Below are 14138 nucleotides of genomic sequence, written 5' to 3' on the forward strand. Positions count from 1 at the left end.
ACACTGATACACTCAGACACACACTAACCCAAGGTGACACACACACAGCAACACACACACAAATCCACTGACACACTCACAGAGAGCTAGTGATACCCACACCCTGACACACCTTCTCTCACACACACATACACTCACACACACACTGACACACAGAGCAACACACCCAGATCCACTAACACGCACACTCCCAGAGAGCCAGTGACATTCCCCAACATACACACACACACACACACAGAGCTAGTGATACACACACCCTCACACACACACACACACACGGAGTGACACAAATAGATCCACTCACACACACCCAGACCTACTGACACACATCCAGATACACACACAGCGACACACACAGATCCACTGACACATACAGATCCACTCTCTCTCAACACACACAGAGTGAGACAAATCCACTGACACACACACACATAGCGACACACACAGATCCACTGATGCCCACTCCCAGAAAGCCAGCACCCCTGACAAACCTGCACACAGAGTGACACACCCAGACCCACTCACACAAAGCCAGATCCACTGACACACACACAAATCCACTAACACACACACACCCCCGAGTGACACACAGATCCATTGACACACACAGCAACACACCCAGATCCATTCTCACACACACACACACAGATCCATTGACACACACACACATCCATTGACACACACAGCAACACACCCAGATCCATACACACACACACACACACACAGAGATCCACTCACACATAGAGAGTAACACACAGATCCACTGACACACACAGATCCACTCTCACACACACGCAGAGTGACACACAAATCCACTGACACACACCCAGAGAGACAACCACAGATCCACTGACACACATTGCAACACACCCAGATCCAATCTTTCACATACAGAGTGACACAGAAATCCACTCACACACACACAGAGTGACACACCCAGATCCACTCTCTCACACACATACACAGCGACAAACCCTGATCCACTGACACACACCGTGACACACCCAGATCCATTCACACAGACACACCCACATCTACTCTCTCTCACACACACACAGTGACACACCCAGAGCCATTCACACACACAGCGACACACCAGTCCACACACACACAGTGACACACGCAGACCCACTCACACCCACAGCGACAAACCCTGATCCACTGACACACAGCGACACACCCAGATCCATTCACACACACACATACCTCCCACACGCAGAGAGACACACCTAGATCCACTCTCACACACACACAGAGCGACACACCCAGATCCATTTACACACAGAGAGTGACACATCCAGATCCACTCTTACACACCCAGTGACACACCCAGAGCCACACACACACACCCCTCCCACACAGACACACCTAGATCCACTCTCTCACACACAGAGTGACACACCCAGAGCCATTCACACACACAGTGACACACCAGTCCACACACACACAGAGCGACACACCCAGATCCATTGACACACAGAGAGTGACACACCCAGATCCACTCTCACACACACAGCGACACACCCAGAGCCATTCACACACACACACACCCCTCCCACACAGACACACCTAGATCCACTCTCACACACACAGAGCGACACACACAGAGCCATTCACACACAGTGACACACCAGTCCACACACACACACACAGTGACACACCAGTCCACACACACACACAGTGACACACGCAGACCCACTCACACACACACAGCGACAAACCTTGATCCACTGACACACAGCAACACACCCAGATCCATTCACACACACACACATCCACTCTCTCTCTCACACAGCGACACACCGAGAGCCGTTCTCACATACACACACACACACACACACACACACCCCTCCCAGATGCAGAGAGACACACCTAGATCCACTCACACAAAGATTGACACACCTAGATCCATTGACACACACAGCAACACACCCACATCGACTCTCACACACACAGCGACACAGCCAGAGCCATTCACACACACAGCAACACACCAGTCCACATACACACAGTGACACACCCAGATCCACTCTCACACACCCGGTGACACACCCAGACCCATTCAGACCCCCACCCAGAGCGACACAGGCCGCCCCACTGAGCCCCCCGACACACTCGCAGGCGGGGGCGGAGCGGGGGGGGGCGGGGCCGGGCGGGGCCCCCCTGTGCTGGCCGGGCGCCCCCCGCCCCCCGTCCTACCTTCATGGGGGAGACGTGGGAGTGGGCCACGTAGCCGTGGACGTTCTCGATCTGGGACAAGTTCTTCTCCGAGACGTGGACGAGCTCGGGGGCCTTTACCTGGTTGGGGAGATGCGCCGGGCTCTGCTCCAGGGGCGGGCTGTCCTCATCTTGGTAGCGATATTTCTGGGGGGGGCGACAAGCACGGCGTGAGCCCCCCGGCCGGGACCCTCTGACCCCCGGCGCCCCCTGCCGGGACCCTTCTGACCCCCGGCGCCCCCTGCCGGGACCCTTCAGCCCCACGGCGCCCCCTGCCGGGACCCTCTGCCCCGTGGCGCCCCCTGCCGGGACCCTTCTGACCCCCGGTGCCCCCTGCCGGGACCCTCTGCTCCGCGGCGCCCAGTGCCGGGACCTTCTGCCCCGTGGTGCCCCCTGCCGGGACCCTTGTGACCCCCAGCGTCCCGTGCCGGGACCCTTCAGCCCCACGGCGCCCCCTGCCGGGACCCTTCAGCCCCACGGCGCCCCCTGCCGGGACCCTCTGCTCCACAGCGCCCCCTGCCGGGACCCTTCTGCCCCCCGGCGCCCCCTGCCGGGACCCTCTGCTCCACAGCGCCCCCTGCCGGGACCCTTCTGCCCCCCGGCGCCCCCTGCCGGGACCCTTCTGCCCCCCGGCGCCCCCTGCCGGGACCCTTCTGACCCCCGGCGCCCCCTGCCGGGACCCTCTGACCCCCGGCGCCCCCTGCCGGGACCCTCTGCCCTGCGGTGCCCCCCCAGCCAGGCCCCTCTGACCCACGGCGCCCCCTGCCGGGACCCTTCTGACCCCCGGCGCCCCCTGCCGGTACCCTTCTTCCCCGTGGTGCCCCCTGCCGGGACCCTCTGACCCCCGGCGCCCCCTGCCGGGACCCTTCTGCCCCACGGTGCCCCCTGCCGGGACCCTCTGCCCCGCGGTGACCCCTGCCGGGACCCTTCTGACCCATGGCGCCCCCTGCTGGGACCCGAGGCCCCTTCTGGGCCCCTTCTGCCCCGCGGTGCCCCCTGATGGGACCCTTCTGACCCCCAGTGCCCCCTGCCGGGACCCTTCCGACCCCTGGCACCCCCTGCCGGGTCCCTCTGCCCCCTGCCGGGACCCTCTGCCCCGCGGTGCCCCCTGCTGGTCCCCCTTCTGCCCTGCGGCGCCCCCCGCTGGGAACCTTCTGCCCCATCGCGGCCCCTTCCGCCCTGTGGCCCTTCTGACACCGGCGCCCCCTGCTGGGGCCCTCTGCCCCACGGCGACCCCTGCCAGGACCCTCTGCTCCGCGGCGCCCCCTGCCGGGACCCTTCTGCTCCGCGGCGCCCCCTGCCGGGACCCTTCTGACCCCCGGCGCCCCCTGCCGGGACCCTTCTGACCCCCGGCGCCCCCTGTCGGGACCCTCTGCCCCGCGGTGCCCCCCAGCCGGGCTCCTCTGACCCCGGCGCCCCCTGCCGGGACGCTCTGACCCCCGGCGCCCCCTGCTGGGACCCTCTGCCCCACGGCGACCCCTGCCGGGACCCTTCTGACCCACGGCGCCCCCTGCTGGGACCCGCGGCCCCTTCTGGGCCCCTTCTGCCCCGCGGTGCCCCTTGATGGGACCCTTCTGACCCCCAGCGCCCCCTGCCGGGACCCTTCCGACCCCTGGCACCCCCTGCCGGGTCCCTCTGCCCCCTGCCGGGACCCTCTGCCCCGCGGTGCCCCCTGCTGGTCCCCCTTCTGCCCTGCGGCGCCACCCGCTGGGAACCTTCTGCCCCATCGCGGCCCCTTCCGCCCTGTGGCGCCTCCTGCTGGGCCCCCTCTGCTCCACGGCGCCCCCTGCTGGGAACTTTCTGCCCTGCCGCACCCCCTGCCGGGACCCTCTGCCCCCGGCGCCCCCTGCTGGGACCCTCTGACCCCCGCCACCCCCTGCCGGGACCCTTCTGACCCCCGCCGCCCCCTGCCAGAACCCTCTGCCCCACGGCGCCCCCTGCTGGGAACTTTCTGCCCCACGGCACCCCCTGCCGGGACCCTTCTGCCCCACGGTGCCCTCTGGTGGGCCCCTCTGACCCCCGGTGCCCCCTGCCGGGACCCTCTGCTCCGCGGCGCCCCCTGCCGGGACCTTCTGCCCCGTGGTGCCCCCTGCCGGGACCCTCTGACCCCTACCAGGACCCTCTGACCCCCGGCGCCCCCTGCCGAGACCATCTGCCCCCTGCTGGGCCCCTCTGACCCACGGCGCCCCCTGCTGGGCCCTGCTCTGCCCCGCGGTGCCCCCTGATGGGACCCTTCTGACCCCCAGCGCCCCCTGCCGGGACCCTTCCGACCCCTGGCACCCCCTGCTGGGTCCCTCTGCCCCCTGCCGGGACCCTCTGCCCCGCGGTGCCCCCTGCTGGTCCCCCTTCTGCCCTGCGGCGCCCCCCGCCGGGAACCTTCTGCCCCATCGCGGCCCCTTCTGCAATGTGGTGCCTCCTGTGGTGCCTCCTGCTGGGCCCCCTCTGCCCCACGGCGCCCCCTGCTGGGAACTTTCTGCCCTGCCGCACCCCCTGCCGGGACCCTCTGCCCCGCGGCGCCCCCTGCCGGGACACTTCTGACCCCCTGCCGGGACCCTCTGCCCCGCGGCGCCCCCTGCCGGGACACTTCTGACCCCCTGCCGGGACCCTCTGCCCCGCGGCGCCCCCTGCCGGGACCCTTCTGACCCCCGGCGCCCCCTGCCGGGAACCTTCTGACCCACGGCGCCCCCTGCCGGGACCCTCTGCCCCACGGCGCCCCCTGCTGGGAACTTTCTGCCCCGCGGCGCCCCCTGCCGGGACCCTTCTGCCCCACGGTGCCCCCTGCTGGGCCCCTCTGACCCCCGGTACCCCCTGCCGGGACCCTCTGCTCCGCGGCGCCCCCTGCCGGGACCTTCTGCCCCGTGGTGCCCCCTGCCGGGACCCTCTGACCCCCAGCCGGGACCCTGCTCTGACCCCCAGCGCCCCCTGCCGGGACCCTTCTGACCCCCTGGCGCCCCCTGCCGGGACCCTTCTGCCCCACGGTGCCCCCTGCTGGGCCCCTCTGCCCCGCGGTACCCCCAGCCGGGACCTTCTGCCCCGTGGTGCCCCCTGCCGGGACCCTCTGACCCCTGCCGGGACCCTCTGACCCCCGGTGCCCCCTGCCGAGACCCTCTGCCCCCTGCCGGGACCCTCTGCCCCGCGGTGCCCCCCGGCCGGGCCCCTCTGACCCACGGCGCCCCCTGCCGGGGCCCTGCTCTGCCCCGCGGCGCCCCCTGCCAGGACCCTCTGCCCCGCGGCGCCCCCTGCCGGGAACCTTCTGACCCCCGGTGCCCCCTGCCGGGACCCTTCTGACCCCCGGCGCCCCCTGCTGGGAACTTTCTGCCCCGCGGCGCCCCCTGCCGGGACCCTTCTGACCCCCGGCGGCCCCTGCTGGACCCCTTCAGCCCCGTGGCGCCCCCTGCCAGCCCCCTCTGTCTCGCCGCACCTCCTGCTGGGCCTCTTCTGCCCCCCAGCGCCCCCTGCTGGGCCCCCTTCTGGGCCCCCTCTGCCCTGCTGGGCCCCCTTCTGCCCCATGGTGCCCCCTGCCGGCCCCCTCGGGTCCATGGCATCCTCTCTCGGCCCCCTTCTGCCCTGCCACACCCCCTGCCGGCCCCCTCCTGCCCCAAGGCGCCCCCTGCCAGCCCCCTCGTGTCCAAGGCGCCCTCTATCGGCCCCCTCTTCCCCACGGCACCCCCCTGCCAGCCCCCTTCTGCCCCGCCACGCCCCCTACTGGCCCCTTTCTGCCCCACGGCGCCCCCTGCTGGCTCCTTTCTGCCCCACGGCGCCCCCCTGCCAGCCCTCTTCTTCCCCATGGTGCCTCCTTCTGCCCTGCGGCGCCCCCTTCCAGCCCCCTTCTTCCCCACGGCGCCCCCTGCTGGCCCTTTTCTGCCCCACGGTGCTCCTTGGTGCCCCCCTCTGCCCCACTGCATCCTCTTTCGGCCCCCCTCTGTCCACTGCTGGCCTCCATCTACCCCTCGGTGCCCCCTGCTGCCCCCTCTTCCGCCCCATGGAGCCCCCTACTGGCCCCCCTCTGCTCTGCATCCCCTGCTGGGCCCCCTCTGCCCCATGGCCCCCCTCTGCCCCGTCCCACAGTGCCCCCTGCTGGGCTTCCTGCCACCACCTCACGCTAAAACACCCCAACATCTCCACAGCTACAAACCCCCCTTCCCTGGCCCCCCCAAATCGCCTGCTCCCCCTCCCCGGGGGGTGGGTTACACCCTAGTTCTAATGGGCTCTTAAAATAGCGGGGTTCAACCGCTCTGTCTAGATTCACGATCGGGGGGGGGGACCCAATTGTGCCCGGCGCTGCATGGAGTGAGAGACAACCCAGGCTCCTCCCAGCTAAACAGACAGCAGGTGGGAAGGGAAACTGAGTCAGGGAGGCGGGGACTAGCCCCTGGTCACACCTCAGACCATCAAGAACCAGGTATCATTGGCAAGAGAAATCAAGTCCCCCCCCCCCACATTTTTCAATCCCTCTACTTAAAAACTCCCCGCAGTAGAAAGCCAGAAACGGGTTCAGGGCGTCCTCGGGTGCCAGCTCATTATTTTGTTAATTAAGAAGAGGACAAAAATCTTTTCCATCAGCGACGCCTCTCGCCCAACGACCAACAGCGTAGGACTGGGATACGACCCAACCGTCTCCCCCTAGCCATGGTCCCGGCATGTGAAACTGGGGGGGCCACCAGGATGGATGGGCCTCGCCTGGGGATATTGCGTCGCACCATTTCCGGACCCCATATCGACCTTAAAAACTCTGTACGGTAGAGAGCCAGAAATCTGGATCCCGGGTCTCCCTGGAGTGAGCTTGTTATCGGGCTCGTTAACACAACAATTAACAGAGTTTATCATAACTGAATTCTACCATGCGACGGCTCGCAGATAAGATGGGAATCAGCCTGGTATAGGATGCTGAATAGACGGACGGAGTACGCAGTTACAAGCCCCAGGGCCGCCCAGAGGATTCAGGGGGGCTGGGGTCTTTGGGACCCCCGCTTCGGTGGTAATTCCTTCCGCTCCGGGACCTGCCGCTCGGGGCACCCCCCCGCCACCGAATTACCGCAGAAGACCCGGCGCTTCGGCGGCGGGTCCCGCTTCGGCGGTAATTCGGCGGTGAGGGGTCCTTCTGCTCCGGGACCCACCGGTGAAGTGCCCCGAAGACCCATGGCGGAAGGACCCCCCGCCACCGAAGACCCGGAGCAGAAGAAGGGCCCCGCTCCACACAAGTAGGCCAGCTGACTCCATTTGGCAAGCCGCCACTCACCGCAAAGACCACTCAACACCAAGAAGACCCAAGGCAACAACCCGACAGAAGTCTGACGCAACACAGAGACCACCCAACGCCAACGCCAGAACCAAGACAACCCAACACGAAGAGGACCCGAGGCAAAGACAAGTCAACGTGAAGAGGATCGGCCAACAGGGTGGAAGGTTGAATTTACAGGGCTCAAGGAGTCCAGGGCGGGTCGACATCTCTGTCAATGAGGTGGAGGAAAAGGATGGGGAATGCACGGATCCATAGGCCCGAAGAGACCTTTAGATCATCTAATCTGACCTCCGCTGTAATGCAGGCCATTGAATTTCACTGTAAACCCAACAACTTGCGTTTGGCTAAAGCGTCTTCCAGAAAGAGCCCCACTGGAAGCCATCGAGGGATGGAGAATCCACCTCTTCCCTTGGGAGTTGGTTCCAACGGCTACTCCCCATGACTGTTAAAAATTAGGGCCTTATGTCCCGTTTCAATTTGTCGGGCTTTAACTTGTAGCTTTGGTTTTAGTTCCACCTGATTCAAGAGCCCTTTGATACTTTGGATTTTGACCCTGTAACCAAGTCACCCCTCCACTGTTCTTAGGAGAAGCTAAACAGATGGAAGCACCTTCAGTGTAAGGCATCTTCTCCAACCCTCTGATCGTTTTTTTCTGGCTCTTCTTGGCACTCGCTGTAACCTTCTGTTTGGCCAGATCACACCCCCCTGTTCTTTGTTTCTTGCCAGCCAATCCAGTTCCCTCTGTATAAGGGCCCTCCTCTTTGCTTCCCACCCTATCAGCGGTTGGACCATCTGGTGATTCTCCAAGCCAGCATAAAGATAACGCAACACAAAGATCACCCAACTCGATGACCCACTACGAAGATGTCCCAATGCAACGGTGACTCGGCACAAAGACCCGATGCAAGGATACCACAAAGACCCCCAAACGCAGCCCCAACACAAAGATGACCCAGTGCGACACTGACTCAGAGCAAAGACCAGCCGGCACAAAGATCGAATGGAAAGATAACGCAAAGATCATCCAACGCAAAGATCACCCAACGCAAGGACGGCCCATTACAGAGGTAACCCGGTGCAAAGACCCAACGTAAATATGACCCAAAACGTCCCGCCTAAAAACTCCTTTTAGAGTTTTTGACAAACGGTTTCCCCGTCTCCCCTGTGAAGCATCCGTGCTTCTCATGGGAAAGGTCGATGTTTTATCGAAAAACCCAACGCCCAACATCTGAAAAAATTGGGGGGGGGGAAATTCTCCCTGGTGCCAAAGGGAGACAGAAAATGGACTTAATCCAAACACAAAGACCCCCTGATAACAACACAAGGACTCTGGTAAGGTCATGCCTGATGAACAAGAGACGCACGGGACCCCAAATCAACGGACCACAATTGACTTGTTCAAAATTACACTTAATTGGCAGGCAGGATAACGAAGGTTTGGGTTATTCCACCCAGCCCGCCCTTTAGGGGTTCTTAAAAGAAAAGACGTTGGGGAAGAAATGAGCAGAAGCAGCAGCTGTCTGCCGACAACCACTGCAGCAAACGTCACCATCCTGGCTGCCAACCCCACCATCTCCTGGGACCCATAACGCCGTTGGGCTTGCGGGATCAAAGTGAAGAAAACCATACAAACAGACCCCATTCCCCAAGCTGCAACCCAACAAAAAGATGGCCCAACACAAAGACGACGCAACACAAAGACCCAATGCAAAGATGACCCAACATAAGGATGAACCAATGCGAAGACAACCCAACACAAAGATGACCCAACACAAGGACGACCCAACACAAGGACGACCCAACGCAAGGACCCAACATAAGCATGACCCAACACAGAGACAATCCAATGTGAAGACGACCCAACTCAAAAACGACCCAGCGCAAAGACCCAACATAAGCATGACCCAACACAGAGACAACCCAATGCGAAGACAACCCAACACAAAGATGACCCAACGCAAGGACGACCCAACGCAAAGACCCAACATAAGCATGACCCAACACAGAGACAACCCAATGTGAAGACGACCCAACACAAAAATGACTCAACACAAAGACCCAACGCAAAGACAACCCAACACAAAGACGACCCAACGCAAAGACCCACCATAAGCATGACCCAACACAGAGACAATCCAATGTGAAGACCACCCAACACAAAAACCACTCAACACAAAGACCCAATGCAAAGACGGGCCAACACAAAAGTGACCCAATGCAAAGTTCCGAAACAAAGATGACCCAACACAGAGATGACCCAATACAATCCCTACGGTCTCCTGGGTTCCCAGGATCTACTCATAGCACCATTAGGCCTGCAAGAAACAACACAAACATACTAGCCGACCCCATTCCCCAAGTTGCCACCCAAGACAAAGACCACCCGAGGCAAACACCCAACACCATAAGTGGTGACTTTCTAATGTGCCGGGGCGGGGGGGGATAGTGTTCCCCCTGGCTCTGCCCCAGGGCCCGCCTCTACTCCACCCCTTCAACCGCCACCCTGCCTCTTGGCACCCCTGCCCCACCTCTTCCTGCCCCATTACATCTCCACCCCTGAGCACACCCCGTCCTTGCTCCTCCTGCTCCACCCCGGCGTCTCCTGCACACCATGAAACAGCTGATCCACAGCGGGCAGGAGGCACTAGGAGGGGGAGGCGCTGATCGGCAGGGCCACCGGTGGGTGGGAGGCGCTGGGGGGGGGGGAAGCTGATGGGGGGCTGCCAGTGGGTGCTCAGCACCCACCTTTTTTTCCCCCTGGATGGACCCGTCCACCATGAATTTATCTAGTTCTTTTTTGACCCCAGTTCTAGCCTTGGCCTTCACAGCATCCTCTGGCGAGGAGTTCCCCAGGTCAACTGTGCGTTGGGTGAAAAAAAAAAAAAGACTTCCTTTTGTGTGTTTAATCCCAAGTGAGAGGCCTTTTCTCTCCCCCTCGTGTGCGTGTTTGTCTTGTTTTGGCCTCGCAGGAAATGGGACCAGACTTTAGCGCCAACCCGGCTAAATCTTCTAAACTCTCCCCGCAAAAGGCCAGTTATTACTATCTTTAATCCCAGCTAAAAGACGGTCAGACAAGAGATTTTTTTTTCCCCCCCGGCTAAAGGGACAGGGAACATGGGATGTTCGTAAAATTAAAGCCTCACTTAATCCTCGACCTTGCTGGTGTTTCAGCTGGTTTCTGGCTTTATCGGGGCGTTTGCCGTGGGACGAGGCCGGCTGGGGTTTCTGGGCCCTCGAAGCGGCTGTCCAGCTGTTTAGTGGTGGACAGTTTGGGGGTCACCTTAACCTCTTTGGCTCCTTGGGGCCGTCCGAACGAAGGCCACCAATTCCCAGCTTATGGGGCCGGGCCCGGCACGGACCCCCAGTAAGCAACAGGATAACGACACAAAGGGCCGGAGGGGAAACCGAGGCAGGGAGACGGGCCACGTCGAAGGGCACACAGCCGGTCAGGGCAGAACCGGGAACGGGATTTCGAGGTCCCGGTGTCCTTCCCAGAGCCGGGGAGAGAACCCAGGAGTCCCGGCTCCCCCCACCCTGCTCTAACCCACCAGACCCCACTCCCCTCCCATAATACCCCAATACACATGCAGCCCCATGAACTGCTCCCCTTCCCACGCCGTCTTTGATCTGCTGCCAGGACAGACGGAGAAGGAGAGAAACACTGGAAGGGAATGATGGGCTGGGGGCTGCAGGTCGGGAGTGAGGGGCACCGGCAGAACTGGGGGGTCCGGGGCAGGGATAGCAGGGTCTTCCTCCCCCTCCCCCCCATTGGCCTGGCCCGTGTGGTTCCCACCCAGCTTCGTCGGCCTCGCTGGATTAATTCCCTTAATCCCCGACGCGCAGGCCTCCAGGACAGGCTAAGGACACGGCTTAGAAACTGCCCTGCCCCCTAACCCAGCCCCACAGAGCCTCCCAGCCTCCATAGCCCCCCAACCCAGCCCCCACAGCCCCTATCCCCTAAGGCAGATCCCACAACCCCGCTGCTCCAGCCCCACAGAGCCCCCCCAGCCTCCATAGCCCCCCAACCCAGCCCCCACAGCCCCTATCCCCTAAGGCAGATCCCACAACCCCGCTGCTCCAGACCCACAGAGCCCCCCTGCCTCCATAGCCCCCCAACCCAGCCCCCACAGCCCCTATCCCCTAAGGCAGATCCCACAACCCCAGTGCTCCAGCCCCACAGAGCCCCCCCCCCCGCCCAGCAGCCCCCAACCTGGCAGAGGGGGGGGTGTCAAATTCAATTTCCAGCCAGGATCCAGAATCTGACCCCAGCGACTTTCCTTAAAAAACGCCGCTCGGCCGGTACCGGAGCCCCAGCCGGACCAGAACAGAACCAGAACCGCCGCTCGGCCGGTACCGGAGCCCCAGCCGGACCAGAACCGGAACCGCCGCTCGGCCGGTACCGGAGCCCCAGCCAGACCAGAACCAGAACCAGAACCGCCGCTCGGCCGGTACCGGAGCCCCAGCCGGACCAGAACCAGAACCAGAACCGCCGCTCGGCCGGTACCGGTGTCCCAGCCGGACCAGAACCAGAACCAGAACCGCCGCTCGGCCGGTACCGGAGCCCCAGCCGGACCAGAACCAGAACCAGAACCGCCGCTCGGCCGGTACCGGAGCCCCAGCCGGACCAGAACCAGAACCAGAACCGCCGCTCGGCCGGTACCGGAGCCCCAGCCGGACCAGAACAAAACCAGAACCGCCGCTCGGCCGGTACCGGAGCCCCAGCCAGACCAGAACCAGAACCAGAACCGCCGCTCGGCCGGTACCGGAGCCCCTGACGGACCAGAACAGAACCAGAACCGCCGCTCGGCCGGTACCGGAGCCCCCGCCGGACCAGAACCAGAACCAGAACCGCCGCTCGGCCGGTACCGGAGCCCCCGCCGGACCAGAACAAAACCAGAACCGCCGCTCGGCCGGTACCGGAGCCCCAGACGGACCAGAACCAGAACCAGAACCGCCGCTCGGCCGGTACCGGAGCCCCAGACGGACCAGAACCAGAACCAGAACCAGAACCGCTGCTCGGCCGGTACCGGAGCCCCAGCCAGACCAGAACCAGAACCAGAACCAGAACCGCCGCTCGGCCGGTACCGGAGCCCCAGCCGGACCAGAACAGAACCAGAACCGCCGCTCGGCCGGTACCGGAGCCCCAGCCGGACCAGAACCAGAACCAGAACCGCCGCTCGGCCGGTACCGGAGCCCCAGCCGGACCAGCACCAGAACCAGAACCGCCGCTCGGCCGGTACCGGAGCCCCAGCCGGACCGGTACCAGAACCAGAACCAGAACCGCCGCTCGGCCGGTACCGGAGCCCCAGCCGGACCGGTACCAGAACCAGAACCGCCGCTCGGCCGGTACCGGTGTCCCAGCCGGACCAGAACCAGAACCAGAACCGCCGCTCGGCCGGTACCGGAGCCCCAGCCGGACCAGCACCAGAACCAGAACCGCCGCTCGGCCGGTACCGGAGCCCCAGCCGGACCAGCACCAGAACGGGCCGCTCGGCCGGTACCGGCCTCCCAGCCAAACTGCTACTATCAACGGTAGTAAAGTGGCACCAGCCGAGGCCCAAGCCGTCCCCGCCCCGCGCCCGGTCAGCATCGGCTCCGTGTGCCCCGAGCCCACCCAGCGCCAGCCCCCCCCCTGCAGGGCCCCCCCCCTGAACCCGAACCCACCCAGATCAGAACCGGGGACCTCAGCACATCCCCCCCCCCTCGCCAGGGACCCATGTCCGCCCCCTCTCTCCTTCCCCCCCCCGGCTCACACTGCCCCCCCCCAAATCCCCTGTCTTCCAGCCCCCCCTACTCAAACCTCCCCCCCCCGGATTCCAATTCCCCCCCTCTCCCCCCTCCAGCCCCCAGCTTGGTCCCCTCCCCAGCCAATCCACTGCCCCCCCCCTCACTGGGTCTCACCCCCCCCGACCCATCACTGCCCCCCCCCCCCGCGGTACCTTGCACCCGAACATCAGGGACAGGGTCCGGTTGCTGCAAATGACTTTGCATTGGCACATGACGGGGGGGAAGCAGCCCAGCTTCCTGAAGGGGGGGGACACGCCGTTCAGCCCCATGGCCCCCCCCCGGCTCCGCAGCGCCCCCTACCGGCCCCTCCCCCCCACGCCGGTGCGGGGAGGGCCCCCCCGCATCCCTCCGCCGCGCCCCCCCCCCCCACTCCAGCCGCCTGGCTCCCTCCTTCCTCCGGGCTCCGAGCCTCTGATCGGTGTCGGTGTCCTTCGAGTGATCTTCCCCCCTCCGGCCGGTCCTCCCCCCCCCCCGGCCTCCTCGGCCCGGCCCGCCCCCTCCCTCCCTCCTCCTTCCCGCCTCCATCCCCGGCCTTCCCCCTCCCCCTCCTTCCCTCCTCGGCCCGGCCCGCCCCCTCCCTTCCTCCTCCCCCCCCCCACAGCCCTCCCCGGACCAGCCAGCCCCCCCTCCTTCCTCCTCCCCCCCCGGCCCTCCCCCTCCTTCCCTCCCTCCTCCTTCCCGCCTCCTTCTCTCCTCGGTCCAGCCCCCCTCCCTTCCTCCTCCCCCCCCCACAGCCCTCCCCGGACCAGCCAGCCCCCCCTCCTCCTTCCCCGGCCCTCCCCCTCCTTCCCTCCTCGGCCCGGCCCCCCTCCCATCCCTCCTCCCCCCCCTTCCCTCCTCGGCCCGGCCCGCCCCCTCCCTTCCTCCTCCTTCCCGCCTCCTTCTCTCCTCG

The 14138-nt window shown here is 64.3% G+C and overlaps 1 protein-coding gene across 1 annotated transcript; it reads right to left on the reverse strand.

Annotated features, from left to right (window-relative positions):
• Positions 1–2199: 2199 nt before the first annotated feature.
• LOC123358004 (discs large homolog 1-like protein) lies at positions 2200–13530 on the reverse strand (the record flags this gene model as incomplete). Its single annotated transcript, XM_045000833.1, has 2 exons — positions 13399–13530; positions 2200–2364 (listed from the first exon to the last, which is right to left on the reverse strand). Coding segments are annotated over exons 1-2 (282 nt in total), but the record flags the coding sequence as incomplete, so codon positions are not given.
• Positions 13531–14138: the final 608 nt, after the last annotated feature.

Source organism: Mauremys mutica, unplaced genomic scaffold (genome assembly GCF_020497125.1).
Source record: "Mauremys mutica isolate MM-2020 ecotype Southern unplaced genomic scaffold, ASM2049712v1 001314F_np12_obj, whole genome shotgun sequence".
Classification (NCBI taxonomy): Eukaryota; Metazoa; Chordata; order Testudines; family Geoemydidae; genus Mauremys; species Mauremys mutica.